The 13,742-nt window shown below is 46.7% G+C and overlaps 1 protein-coding gene across 1 annotated transcript in view; it reads left to right on the top strand.

Annotated features, from left to right (window-relative positions):
- Nucleotides 1-13,742, top strand: part of VPS53 (VPS53 subunit of GARP complex) — a 124,858-nt gene that overhangs the window by 20,098 nt on the left and 91,018 nt on the right. Inside the window, exons 5-7 of the mRNA XM_006052711.4 lie at nucleotides 8,468-8,554; nucleotides 11,384-11,499; nucleotides 13,138-13,257. Coding sequence (XP_006052773.1) covers nucleotides 8,468-8,554; nucleotides 11,384-11,499; nucleotides 13,138-13,257 — 323 coding nt within the window. The remainder of the gene's footprint in view (nucleotides 1-8,467; nucleotides 8,555-11,383; nucleotides 11,500-13,137; nucleotides 13,258-13,742) is intronic.

Here is a 13,742-nt window from a genome sequence, read left to right as displayed (position 1 = left end):
GGAAGTGGAACAGGGAGAGACAGTCTGCCAGATGAAGCCTGCGGTGGTAGTGGTAGGAGGGGAGCGTAGGCCAAAGGGCCTTGGTACAGAAAGTGTGGAAGTATTAGTCGTTAGGTCGTGTCTGACTCTTTGCAACCCCATGGACTATAGCCCACCAGGCTCCTCTGTCCATGGGGTTCTCCAGGCGAGAACACTGGAATGGGTTGCCATGCCTTTCTCCGGAGATCTTCCCAACCCAGGGATTGAACCTGGGACTCCTGTGTTGTAGGCAGATTCTTTACCATCTGAGCCACCTGGGAAGAAGGGAGCTATAAAAAAAAATCAGCTGAAGGAACATCCAGAAGGCAACCCTGAATGAAGACCCGTAGTATAGATGAGCATTTGTTACTCAATGACTGCAGTTGGATGTGATGGTAAACTATGGAGGATTTGAATTTAACTTAGTAACTGGGAAGTCCTAGCAGGAAGTAGTCCTTTGTTAAACCTGAGCAGATTGTTCCTTTAAATGTGCCCCATCTTCTAAAGTATTGAATTTCTGTACCTTTTATTCAGCAAAAGCAGCTGAGACTCTTGTTTGAACTTTTCCTTCTCCAGCTGCATTTGGAGTTGCTGCTTTAAATGTGCTCATCCTCAGGGGTTACATTTCATCAAAGGAAGCTGTGCTTGAGTACATTCCCCACACCCCGCTATTTCAGGGCAAACAGATTTTAAGTTACGGGTGATAACAGATATACGCAGAACTGTAAAATGTAAATGTTTAGTCTTGTTTGGGTACTGCTGAGTTTGTGTCCCAGCCCCGTCTTAGGACTTTAACTTCTGGCTTGTTTCCTAAACACAATAAAAATGAACCCTTTGGTTCACATCTTTGGGGATGTGGTTTGCAGAAATCATAAATTAAAGTAACTTAGGTGGAACAGAGCCTTTTAACAAATAAGGTGAAAATTACTCCTTTTGCCCTTTACATTCTTTTGGTTCCCAAACTTGGAAAGAAATCTGTGCTTTAAATAAAGCCTCTTTATACCCAGGGTTTCTGAATGGGCTGTGGAAGAATTTGTATTAGCATCCAGTGCTTCACCGCTGATGGGTGCCCATCTGGCATTTGACCGGGGCTGCCAGACCTGGAAGGTACCTGGTGTGTTTGAGGCCTCAGAGGATCGTGATGCTGTGCACATGCAGCCATCCACGGCAGTGAGATTCCTGGAGCCTCTGCTCCTGTTTGGCTTGATCTTGGGGCACAGGCTGCATTGTTTTTATTGCTGAGACTTTTTTAAAGCACCTCTCCTTCAGCTAGGGATGCTTTGTTTCCATAGCAACAGTTCTCAGTGGTGCCAGGCCAGCCAACAGTGTCAAAAGAAGAGCCATTCCATACTCACCCCTAGATGTCTGCCTTTAGTGGATGTCCAAGGTGCCCCTGTTTAGGCCTCATCAGATATGGTCGCCCTTTGCAATGTTTTCGTGGAATCCCTTGCTTTCCAAATGATTCTGGCATTTATACCTCTTTCTATTGGTCTCATCTTGTAGTTACTTCTATTCATATTTCTTGTGTATCCCTCACAAGCTCTTTAAAGATACGTCCCCCATCTAACAATCTTTTTCTCTCAGTATCTAGCTTTAGTATAGGCAGTAGACACTCACTTTTTATTGACGGGGTGAGCAAGAGATTGAAGTTTTCTTCCCCTGGAGAATGGCTCATTTGCAACATGATGTGGCGAGATCATCCCCAGATCCTTGAGCCGCCCTTCTGTGTGCCCTGCAGATGTTGGACTTAACCAGCCTACTTGCAAAGCTCTAAAATATGGGTCATCAGCCTTTGTTCTTAGACAGATAGTCTCATCTGAAATGTCACACTCCATCTGGGAAACCAGGGAATAATAATAATTACCATTAGTGAGCCCCACTGATGAACTGAGTCTTCCGTCAGGACTCTCTGGGTGACAAAAGTCCAGTTCAGACTGGCTTAGGTGAAAGGATCGCCTGGAAGGCTCTGTTTATTTATTTATTTGGCTGGCTCCTGGTCTTAGTTGTGGCATGTGGGATCTACTTCCCTGACCAGGCATCAAACCCAGGGTCGCTACACGGGGATTGTGGAGTCCTAGCCACTGGACCACCAGGGGAGTCCCTGGAAGGCTAACTGTGTCGTTTGAGTAGCCTGTGAAAGAATAGTGTTGCTGCCAGGCTTATCAAACAACGGAAGGTGGCCCTGGAATATGGCCCTGGATCTTTCTGGGTCTGTCTCTCCAGGTGTCAGCTTCATTGTCTCGACCTGGAAACCAGCTACCATCTACCCTAATTTCACATCCTGGGGCTGCCTTCACCAGAGAGAGATGAACTTTGTTTCCCAATTCATTGTGGAAAATCACAGAAAAGTTCCAAGTGGCCCAGCTTGGGCCTGGTCTGCCTCTGGGATGGCCAACTCTGTTAGAACATAGAGGAAAACTCCCAGGAGGAAGGCAATGTACTGAGTAAACAGTACCCAAGGTGTTCACTGCTAAGCCCTGTTTTCCTTCCTGACAAGTCTTTGGGTTGGGACTGTTGTCCTTGTTCTAGGGATGATGAGTCTGTGCCTCTTTGATGCTGAGGTTGAGTGGCTGGACAGAAATCACGCAATAAGTGGCAAGACTGGCGTTTGAATCCCTGTCTACCGGTTCAAGAACCCCCTGCTTTTTACTAATACTGTGCATGGCCTTTCCAAACAATAGGAAGGGAACTGACAGACGGAAAGTTGAATAACAGAAATGATAGCAGAGTAAGTGGGAAAATATCATTTTCTTTCCAGTCACCTTGAACATTAGCCCCTTACTATTTTTTCAGAGAACTTAAAGCCATATCAGTTCTGAAAATGAGCAGCCTCTTCCTCCTTCCTGTGGTGGCAGCAAATGGGATCTCAGTTTTCAGTCTCTGAAAGCCTGCCCTTTATTATCCTGTGGACTCACAGGATAAAGGCAGTATACTTCTCTCAGAGTGAAATTAGGTGCATCTAGGAGCCAGAGGGGAGGTTAATCTCTCCAAGCATTTTCATTGGCTCAGGTCCTCTCTGTCTACACAGGTGGCAGACAACAGTGCTGGGGGGCGGCAGGGGGAAAGACATGAAAAAAGAAGGAATCACTGAGGTCTGTGCCAGGTTCCACACTGCTTATCTTCCATGCCCATGACCTAGCGAGGCTTAGGTAGACCATTCAGCACCTGCTTCAGGAGGCAAGGAAAATTAAGAATAATGGTTACAGTAAATAATGCACAAAAATACAGAGATAGCATAACTGATTCTGCTGAGTCTTCTAGGCCAGCTCAGTGGGCTGCCTTGAATCTCCCGTTTGCAGAGTCTCAGTCAGTAAAGAGGACAGCCACAGTCACTGCTTCCTAATAGCATCCTCCGATGCAGGCTGCAGCCACGCTCCAGTGCTCAATTCAGAAACTCCGCTAAGGGTGGATTGAAAGCAGACATTTTTGGTGATTAGTTCTGTTTTTAATCCACAAACGGCCTGGAATGGAAAAGTAAGCCACATTTTATTTTAATGAGTGTCTAGGGGCAGTGCCAGAATCATTCTTTCAGCACGTTTTCTCATTAGCTAGGTATAAAAACATTTTAGGGTCATTTAAAAGTAAAGTCTTGACCTTCTGTAGGTCCTAGGATATTTCCAACTACAAAACACTCCTCCTCCAGGGTGATTGATTATTAGATATCAAATATTGGGGTAGGTGTTGAGAATGGACTTGCTTGATGGAGCGAATACTTCAGAAGAACCTTTTGGACTCTGGAAAATGAATTATATTAAATTTCCTCAACTTCAGTACATTGTTATAACAAGCAAAAGTATTCCAGCTGAAAACAAAAAAAAATCTGGCAGACAGTTTATCTTTCTTTAAGACTGTGAAATGTAAGATGGTGTGAGTCTTACTTCTTTGCTGAAAAAGTGGTACCTTAAGCAGAGACAGTTCTGGTAGGATGCCAGATGGAGAAGAAGAGAGAAAGAGAGACAGAAACCCTTTCTCTGAGAAAGGACTGTGGAAACTTCTTCAGACCTGAGATCGAAACATAGGATGTGGCCCTTCTTGCCTTTCCTTTCACTGAATGTCATGTGTCTTAGGGGATTTGGGTGGAGAACACTTTGGCTTTAATCCCATCAGCGCATCCTTAGACCATGATGTGACCAACAAGATCACAGAACTGGATGCACAATTCTGTGCAATTGGATGCTGTGCCACAAAAAGTGAGCCTTTTTTGACGCGAACTTGCCAGCAGGGGCCTCTGCAGTGCTTTCTCGTACAATGGCCAAACATTTTTTAGAAGGTCCAGTAGGTTGAGAATTTACTCACTTCTGGCAGCACTGGGGGCCTTAGACTTTACATTAGCCAAATAGATAACAGTTAGAGAAAGTGGGATGCTGTGGTTTTGAACCATTCCTTACAGTGGTGCCTGGAGTTAGGGAGGGCTGTGCTCATCCAGAGCAGTAACTCAGCACTGCTGCTCTTCTGAGAAGTACCCCACGGGGTTTATAGTGAAGTCGCTCAGTCGTGTCCGACTCTTTGTGACCCCATGGACTGTAGCCTACCAGGCTCCTCTGTCCATGGGATTTTCCAGGCAATAGTACTGGATTGCCATTTCCTTCTCCAGGGGATCTTCCCAACCCAGGGATCGAACCTGGTCTCCCACATTATAGACAGATGCTTTACCATCTGAGCCACCAGGGAAGCCTGTTGGCAAATATTTGTCAAGTTCTAACTGTGCTCCAGCTTTGGTTAGATGCTGCAGTAGAGGTGAAAGTAGTGGAAGTTATTTGTTCAGTTGTCTCCAACTCTTTGCAACCCCATGGACTATAGCCTGCCAGGCCTATCTGTCCATGGGATTCTCCAGGCAAGAATACTGGAGTGGGTAGCTATTCTCTTCTCCAGGGGATTTTCCCAACCCAGGGATCGAACCCAGGTCTCCTCCATTGCAGGAATATTCTTTACCATCTGAATCACCAGGGAAGCCCTTAGTTGACGTGATGCTTTGTTACCAGAGTCATTTTGGATAGTGAGAAGGAGCTATTGGTAATTATACTCAGACAGTCCTTCTCTTCTGTGATTGTCCCGTTACCCACTCTCCCATCTACTTCCCTATCAATTTCTCCTCTTCTCGTTTTCTCTCTTATCTTCTCATATCAAAAGCTTTATGAGAAAAATAGTTAAACCAGGAGTCAGCAAGCTTTTTCTGTTAAGGACCAGATAGTAAATGTTTTAGATTTTATATATCATCTGGTCTCTAACAAAAACCCATCCATGCTATTGTGTGGTACAAGTAGCCACAGGTAAAACCTAAATGAAAGGGATTAGAATGATCCAAGCCAACACTGTTTACAAAAACAGGTGTGGCAGACTAGATTTTGCCCTGAGGTGTCATTTGCTGGTCCCTGCTCTCATACACACCGCCTCCACTTTGTCACACCACTGTCCACTCCTGTTCCCTTGACTCCACTGAAACCGTTCCTGTCAAGGTCATCAGTGACTTCCCTGGTGTTCATTTTGGTGGCAGTCTTCTGTCCTAATCTTACATGAATTTTCTCATATGGAAACACAAAAGACCCGAATAGCCAAAGCAATCTTGAGAAAGAAAGATGAAGTTGAAGGAATCAGGCTCTGTGACTTCAGACTATACTACAAAGCAACAGCAATCAAAACAGTATGGCACTGGCACAAAAACAGATCATTTATTACTTTTTCACATTTTAATTTTGTTAGAACTTGATTTTGGTTTGTCATCATCTTAGGAACTCTAATGTTGGTTAGTATGGTAGTCAGCAGTGCTCGGAAGAATCTTGTATCCTGGTTGCTACTGCTAAATCACTTCAGTTGTGTCCTACTCTGTGCGACCCCATAGACGGCAGCTCACCAGGCTCCCCCGTCCCTGGAATTCTCCAGGCAAGAACACTGGAGTGGGTTGCCATTTCCTTCTCCAATGCATGAAAGTGAAAAGTGAAAGGAAAGTCGCTCAGTCGTGTCCGACTCTTTGCAACCCCATGGGCTGCAGCCCACCAGGCTCCTCCGTCCATGGGATTTTCCAGGCAAGAGTACTGGAGTGGGGTGGTATCCTGGTTATGAGGAAGTAAATATTAGAAATAAAGAAGAGAATTCCTAGGAGGGGTGGCGAGGTGCAGTAGATGGGCACGGATTCACTGGGGCCGTGACCGAGGATAGGAAGTGTCTGACAGTGGGCAGGCCTAGAGGTGGTGAATGAGAGGGAAGAATAATGTGTATGTATGAATGTACGTATCTATCCGTAGGTGCAAACATACATTTGCCCAGGCTGGTCATAAGCCCTGGAAATAGACCTAGTGAGTATCCGTGTGGCTTTTACACCTATTGTGTCATTGAAGCCCCAGCAACACTGGAAGCAGGTTGCATTGTCACCACTTTGCAGATGAGGACACCGATCCCTGAGAGCTTGTCCAGCTGGTGTGTGACAGCACAGGGAGGCCTCAGACACCTGCCTTCTGGCTGGACCGTGGCGGGATCTGTCACTGCTCCACAGCTGTTTTGGGGGTGCTGAATCTGGGAGTGAGGAAGGCAGGATGGTGGGAAGCACAGAGGACACAGTTGCTGAATGGGGCATCCTTTCAGAAGGGAATGGGGTTGAGGGACTGCTCAGGGAGACCCAGTTCCATTCCATCATCCATTTGGACTGGTTACTCCTCTTCAGGTAACATTTCCCAAATTACAGATAACAATGCCAATTGTTGTTCTGAGACCAAACCGTCTGATGATTGAAATACCTTAGTCCAGACGGCAGACATGACCAGTATAAAAGCTCCTTTGCCTCCCCAGCCTTGGTAGATACAAGTTCAGCTATCCAGCAGAGCAGATGCACACTCTGCCTGCCCTGGGAGGTGGTATGAACAGCTGTTTATTCAAATAGCATCACCTCAGTCTTGGCAACAAACAGGCAAAGGAAGCTGAGACACAGTCTCACGCGGCAGTTCGGCATTCCTCGTCCCCAGCCTGCCGATCCCAGAGGTGGAAGAAAGTCAGAAGAGACCTCTATCAGGGCCAAGCCGCACTAGGTGAGATATTCCAGAAGGAGGAAGTAGTCCCAGCATCGGAACAAGCAGCCTCTCGGAAGCCAGGGAAGGATGGGGAGACAGAGTCCCTCCTTCCAGCCAGGGAGGAATTACCTGCCCAGGAAGCCGCCTTAAGTTTGCTTTTTGAGGATGTTTTTCAGCAGAAAGGAAAATGTGTTAGTTTGTAGTCCAAAGGCAGCTCTACCTCTGGCTTCTGCTGAAGATGAAGGTTCAAATCTGTCAGGGCTTTTGTTTTCCTGCCTACGTCACAGCTTTGCTCTCCTCTTTCCTCGGTCAGGGTGTTCTTCTCTGGGAGGCTGGCTGTTTGTTCCGTGCAGGCACAGATGGCCACACACAGACTTATTACATTTTAAAGGGCTCAGGAGGCCCCGTTAAGACAGGCCACGCTTAAATCCAAAATAAATGAACTGCGTTTGATGAAATAAAGCTTGAGTTCTTCAGGCCACTGCCTCCCTCACTGGTATGTGTGTTTTACTAGTGTGCAACTGAGCACCTTCTCCACTTCGCAGATGTTCCTTCTCAGACTCGCACAATTGCAGCTGTGGGTTGTAATGCTTTTCATGGGTGTCATCTTCGTCGGGTTTTATTTCAGTGGAAACATTTGGCTCACCATTAGCTTTCTGTGTCCCTTTGTAAGTTCTTTGATTTTTAAGTGGAGTACCTAGAAATGTCTTTAAGGTTGGCCACAGTTCTGGAGTCCCCATGCACAGCTGTGATTTTTTTTTTTTTGAAGGCTCCATCTTCTGGAACTTCCAAAATCTGGAGCATCTCCTGCCCTCAACTTAGAGCCACCTCTGTGTCTCTGCAGGCTTTTGAAGGTTACCGCATATGTGTGCACACGCACACACGCACATGTGCATTCCTGTTTATTTGTTGTCATTAGTATGTGTAGTGTTCACTGAGATGGTGTTCACTATGATTCAACTTGGCAAGAACCCTGAATGTTGTTCTGCTGCTGCTGCTGCTAAGTCACTTCAGTTGTGTCTGACTCTGTGTGACTCCATGGACGGCAGCCCACCAGGCTCCGCTGTCCCTGGGATTCTCCAGGCAAGAACACTGGAGTGGGTTGCCATTTCCTTCTCCAATGCATGAAAGAGAAAAGTGAAAGTGAAGTCGCTCAGTTGTGTCCAACTCTTAGTGACCCCATGGACTGCAGCCTACCAGGCTCCTCCGCCCATGGGATTTTCCAGGCAAGAATACTGGAGTGGGGTGCCATCACCTTCTCCAGAATGTTTATCTGCCTGTATCCAAATGCTGGACTCCCTTTGTCTCTGCTGCCGAGATCTCAGGTGAAATCGTCGACACAAGTGCAACGAAGCGAGAGAGCTTTAGACATTTTCCTCTGAGGCTGCACTTGATCACAGTGTAGGGACTAGTGCTGCTTTGTGTTTCATTTATTCCTCTCATTCTAGGCACTTGAAGAGGCCCAGAAAGCAATACAGCAGCTTTTTGGAAAAATCAAAGATATCAAAGACAAAGCAGAAAAATCAGAGCAAATGGTGAGTTGAGGTTTCCTCCTGACATTTTTGTACTAGCAGAGGAGGTTGACTTGTCATCCAGTCGTGTACTGGTTCATAGACTTGTTCTTCCCCCTTGCCACCAACCACACCCAACATCTCCAACTCCAGCCCTGGGAGGACACACCACACCCACTCAGGAGGAGCCACGAGACACGTAGTGACTCACCCTCTCTGCTGCCCGGCATCTGCAGCCCTCTCTTTAAGTAGGGAAAGTTCTTTTCTTCTCCTTCCCCCAAATAGTTTCCTAGTCATTTTGGATTTCTCTGACATTTGTTTGCATCACCCATTTCTCAGTGCAGATGTACGACATGTGATACCACTTGAAAACTGGACCTGGGTCTGGGGGGTGGGCTGCATCCCACTGGTGAGATGGCCTGAGGGGTTTAAGGTCTCCCTCTACCAGTGGTGCCCTCCAGGGATATGTTCATCTGCCGACCGAGGGGCCCACCAGTTTTTTCCACTCTAAATAGGAAGAATAACTACCTCTAGAGGAATTTGTCAGAGGAGCACAGAGCATAGTACTGGGCTGTGTTAGTTGCTTAATGAATGAAAGCCATTATTACTGTCATCTTCTCCCTCCTACTCATTTTGGTCACACGGATTCCTGCTGCTGCTGCTAAGTCACGTTAGTCGTGTCCGACTCTGTGCGACCCCATAGACGGCAGCCCACCAGGCTCCCCCGTCCCTGGGATTCTCCAGGCAAGAATACTGGCATGGGTTGCCATTTCCTTCCCCAATACATGAAAAGTGAAAGTGAAGTTGCACAGTCGTGTCTGCCTCTTAGCGACCCCATGGACTGCAGCCTTCCAGGCTCCTCCGTCCATGGGATTTTCCAGGCAAGAGTACTGGAGTGGGGTGCCACTGCCTTCTCCAACACAGACTCCTAAATCCTCGCAAACTTCTCTCCCTAAGTCTTATTATAGTCCACTCGGGAACAGACCCGAGGTCACACCGCCACGGACCCTGCACTTCCCGTCAGTGCCCATTCGGCAGCTGGCAGGGTGTGGAGCGTGGGCGGAGCAGGCGGCTTCAGTGGTGCTCACGGAGGGTCAGTTTCATATCGTCAGTGAGCAGCACAGCCTCTGACACCAGACCGCCTGCCTTCAGACCCACCCTCTCTCCTGACTCCCTGTGGGCCTCAAACGAGTTACTGATATTTACCCTCTTGGTACCTCTGTTTCCTCACTGTGAGGTGGAGGTGATAGTCATGCATACGTCATGCGATTGTGGGGATTCATTGAGCACTTAGGATCCTGCTCTGCTGGGAGCAGCGAGCCCCTGAGGAGGAGCGGAATGGGACGGATTCTTGAGATGAGGCAAAGGAAGAATGTTCAGGATTTAATGACTGATTAGTGACACAGGGGTGAGAAGCGTCACAGATGATGCTGACTTTTAATATAGTTCAGGACCCCTGACACTTGCAGTAGAGCTAAGGAACCCAGGAAGAGAGGCATGGATTTTTTTTTTTGGTGGTAAGGGAGTGATCCAATTATAGCGCCACACTCCTATATCCTATCTATTCTTGATCTTCTTTTCCCTCAAACTTATTTATTTAGTAAACACATGATAGGTTTTTTACCCCCCAGGGCCCGCAATAGAAATAGAGACATTTTGGTAGCCTGTGGGTCATATAGAGAGAAGACTTGATGGGGCAAGTCCCTGGAAAGAGACCTTTTCCTGTTAAGATCCATTCAGCCTTGCAGGATTGTGAGTGTGGAACTGAGGTATTCAGGTCATGAACCTTTACCTTATAGCTTCACCAAGGTTGATCAAACTAAAAAATCAGGTCACATGATCTTAACTCCCTGGGCTTTTTCGCTTTTAATGGGACATCTGTCTTTAATGGGAGAATGTTTGTGCCTGCTAGCCTTTGCTCCAGATGTCAGAGAACCTGGGAAACCAAATTGCTCTTCAGAAAATTTCTTGGTCAGCATGGACTCAGACGATTTAGTGAAGAAGTCCGCCTAGATGTTAATAAAGTTGGAGAATTGTTCCCATCTCACTACTGAATGTACTTTTCTAGTGACTGAAATACATTATGTTGGCCAAAAATTTCATTCGGATTTTTCTAGACAATCTTATGAAATAGTGAATAAGCTTTTTGGCCAACCCAGTACTAACATTGCCAGCTGCAATGCTTCTTTCTCTTGGATTCCCCCTACACCACCACCACCAGCAGCACCGTAGGAATTTTACTCCCTCAATTGCCTTCTGTCTGCCTGAAGACTCTCCTCTTATGATCCTATGTTAAGCTTATTTTGCATGCGTTACATTTTAGCCTTCTTGAAATTTGAGAAGAAATTTTTCTTTGTGGAGACTGGACAATGAACCCTAGTTCCATGAATAAAGAACATCTCAATAGAATTAGCCGACTCACACTATTCACTTTGTACCAAACCTAGTCGCCCCGTTGCCAGAAGGTAATGTCCTTATGGCAGCGTACATTCCTGACCTTGTTCAGGAGGAGATCCCCTGTCCTCGGCTCCTGGACCCTGTGTGCTCCACACTCAGTTACTATTAGGAGCACACCATTTGGGGTGAAGAATAAAGTTCATTTCATTCTTACAACTGAGGATTTTGTAGCCCCAGGTAAAGTCTGCTGAAGAAATGCCAAATTAAATGTAAATGGGCTGATTGGAAATTATTTTGGGTCTGCATTGGGAAAACACCTGTGTTTTCTCCAAGGGCTAACTCGAGGTGTGTTTGTCCTTATTTTGTTTGCATTGTTTTCTTGTGAGGCCACTTCCAGACGGGTTGACATCCATCTTAACCATCCTCCCTTTTCTCCTGTGGTTTTGCACTATTTAGGTGAAGGAAATCACCCGCGACATTAAGCAGTTAGATCACGCCAAACGCCACCTGACCACCTCGATCACAACGCTGAACCACCTGCATATGCTGGCGGGTGGCGTGGATTCCCTCGAGTAAGCACGCAGGCAGTCTGCCCCGGGTCCGCGGGAAATGAATGACTCACAGAGGAAACAGCATCGTAGGTTTATTTGCTTCTCAGCTGGGAGTGTCTCCCCACTCTGCCTCACTTCCTACAAATCGGTCTCAGATGTTAAGACACCACTTTTGTTTTGTGCCCTCAGGTGCTTAACATCTAACAAACACCTGAGGCTTGGAGGAGACTAAAGGGGACCTGGAACGCTTGTGGAGAATGGTGCTAGAACACGGGTCATTTCCGTGCGATAGAGCTCTACCTTGGAGGTTGACAGGAGGCGTGGGGCTGTGTAGTCGCATACCTCAACCTCTGCCTCGGCAAGTTTTTCTACTGTCTTGGGCTGAGTTTCACTGGCATTGAAGGTGCCTAATGAAAACAGATCCTTGATTGATCATCCAGCCCACTTTACTGTTTTTCAACCTACTTGTTCAAAGACGGAAGCTTCCCGTGTGGCTTGTAAAGCATCTGTAGGGAATGGTACATGAGAACATGAGTAGTAGTATTAAAAGGAGGAGCTGGTTACTGACCACAAGGAAGCAGCCCCAAAAGCCTCCTTCACCAGCAAGATTCTGACCTTCCTGTTTGCTCCTGTGGTCTCTCCCAGGCTAAGAATTCCCCTGGTCTCAACCTCAGCATAATCTCACTGGTGGGCAGAGAAAGAGCACCTTCCTAGGAATATAGACACAGTATCCAAAGTCTGGGGGAGTCGGATGCAGGCTCTTCCTGGTCTCTCCCTGATGTCGCATGGGCTCCAGCGATCCCTGGCTAGTGACTGGAAGAGCAGTGTCCTCATCCCTTTCTCCCAGTGCTCCGTGCTTTCCGCCAAACCAGCAGACCAGGCAGCAGTAGCCACTAGCTCCTTGGCTTGAACTTGCTCCAGTCTGTTTAAGTGCTTCATAAGGGAAGTCATAAATTATACATTTAATTAAAAAACACAACCCTAATGAAAAATTTAGATCTGATAGTTTGTTCCTTCCTTGCTATAACTGTTGATTTTATCAGCATCCTTTTATTTAAGCTTCATTAACCTTAGCAGTAGGGAAACTAAACATACCTAAACATTCACAGAGTTGCTTAATCTTGGCTTAAAATGTACAGATTTGAGTTAATGTGTAAGTGCATATAAATGCTCTTTGTTGTATGCTGGGAAGATGTGTTTGGTTTGCTCAAATGCCATAACTGTCAAGTAATAACATGCTTGCCCCTGTTCTCTGTCAAAAGCCAGCTATTCTGTAATACCCAACCCAAATCCCAAATTCATAGTCTTCTCAGATTCCCCTCTCTCAACCCAGTGAGACTTCCTCACTCACACAGTCTTGTACCTCCCAGAGCACACGACTTGGACTTCTGTCTAGAGCTGCATTCATCCTACTTGGTACTACTTAAATGTCCTTGTCACTCTCCCTGACTTGCTCATGTCCCTTTATGGATTTGAACTTGGTGCTGTTTTTTTTTTCCCTCCTCCAGTGCATAGGACTGTATATATTCAGTGCTCAGGAATGATTATTATTATAAGTTGAGTTGCTGTCTCCTTTAGATCCCAGACTAGGTTGGTCCATATCTGTATCTTGTGTCCTTAGTGTTTTTCTAGAACCCTCAACTTCCTGTTTCCTTGCAGAGCCATGACCAGGCGAAGGCAGTACGGAGAAGTTGCTAATCTTCTTCAGGGCGTAATGAATGTTCTGGAGCACTTCCACAAATATATGGGCATTCCACAGATCCGGCAGCTTTCTGAAAGGTAAAATCTCATTGGAGAAAATGATCTTCCAAGAAAAGATGGTGCTAGGAGGTGCTTAAGCACTCAGCTCAGGAAATTCAATGTGGAATCTCACTGTGGGAGGAGGCTCAGAGGTCACCTGACCTGCCTCTCTCTGATGTAGATGTTCCCTCTATGTCCACCCTACCAGGTCCTAACCATGCTATCTAAAGCTCCCTGTATCAGGTAGTTGCTGGCCTGTCTCACAGGAGTGGCTGCTGACATCTCTCAGCTGCCCAGGGCTCCATTTGTTAGGGAAACCCTTCTCATTGTCTGTTTCCTTGTAAAAAATCAATACAATCCAGGACTCAGTGTCTGACAACAACAGTCATTTCACTCATGCAATCTAGCCTGGCGCAGCAGGGACAGCTCATCTCTGCTCCATGCAGCATCAGCCAGGATGGCTCCAGGAGGGGCTGGAGGATCCACTGATTTACTCTCATGGCTGGCAGATTGGTGCTTGCCGT

The sequence above is a fragment of the Bubalus bubalis genome, chromosome 3 (assembly GCF_019923935.1).
Source record: "Bubalus bubalis isolate 160015118507 breed Murrah chromosome 3, NDDB_SH_1, whole genome shotgun sequence".
NCBI lineage: Eukaryota > Metazoa > Chordata > Mammalia > Artiodactyla > Bovidae > Bubalus > Bubalus bubalis.
This window is presented reverse-complemented; position numbering and strand designations above follow the sequence as displayed.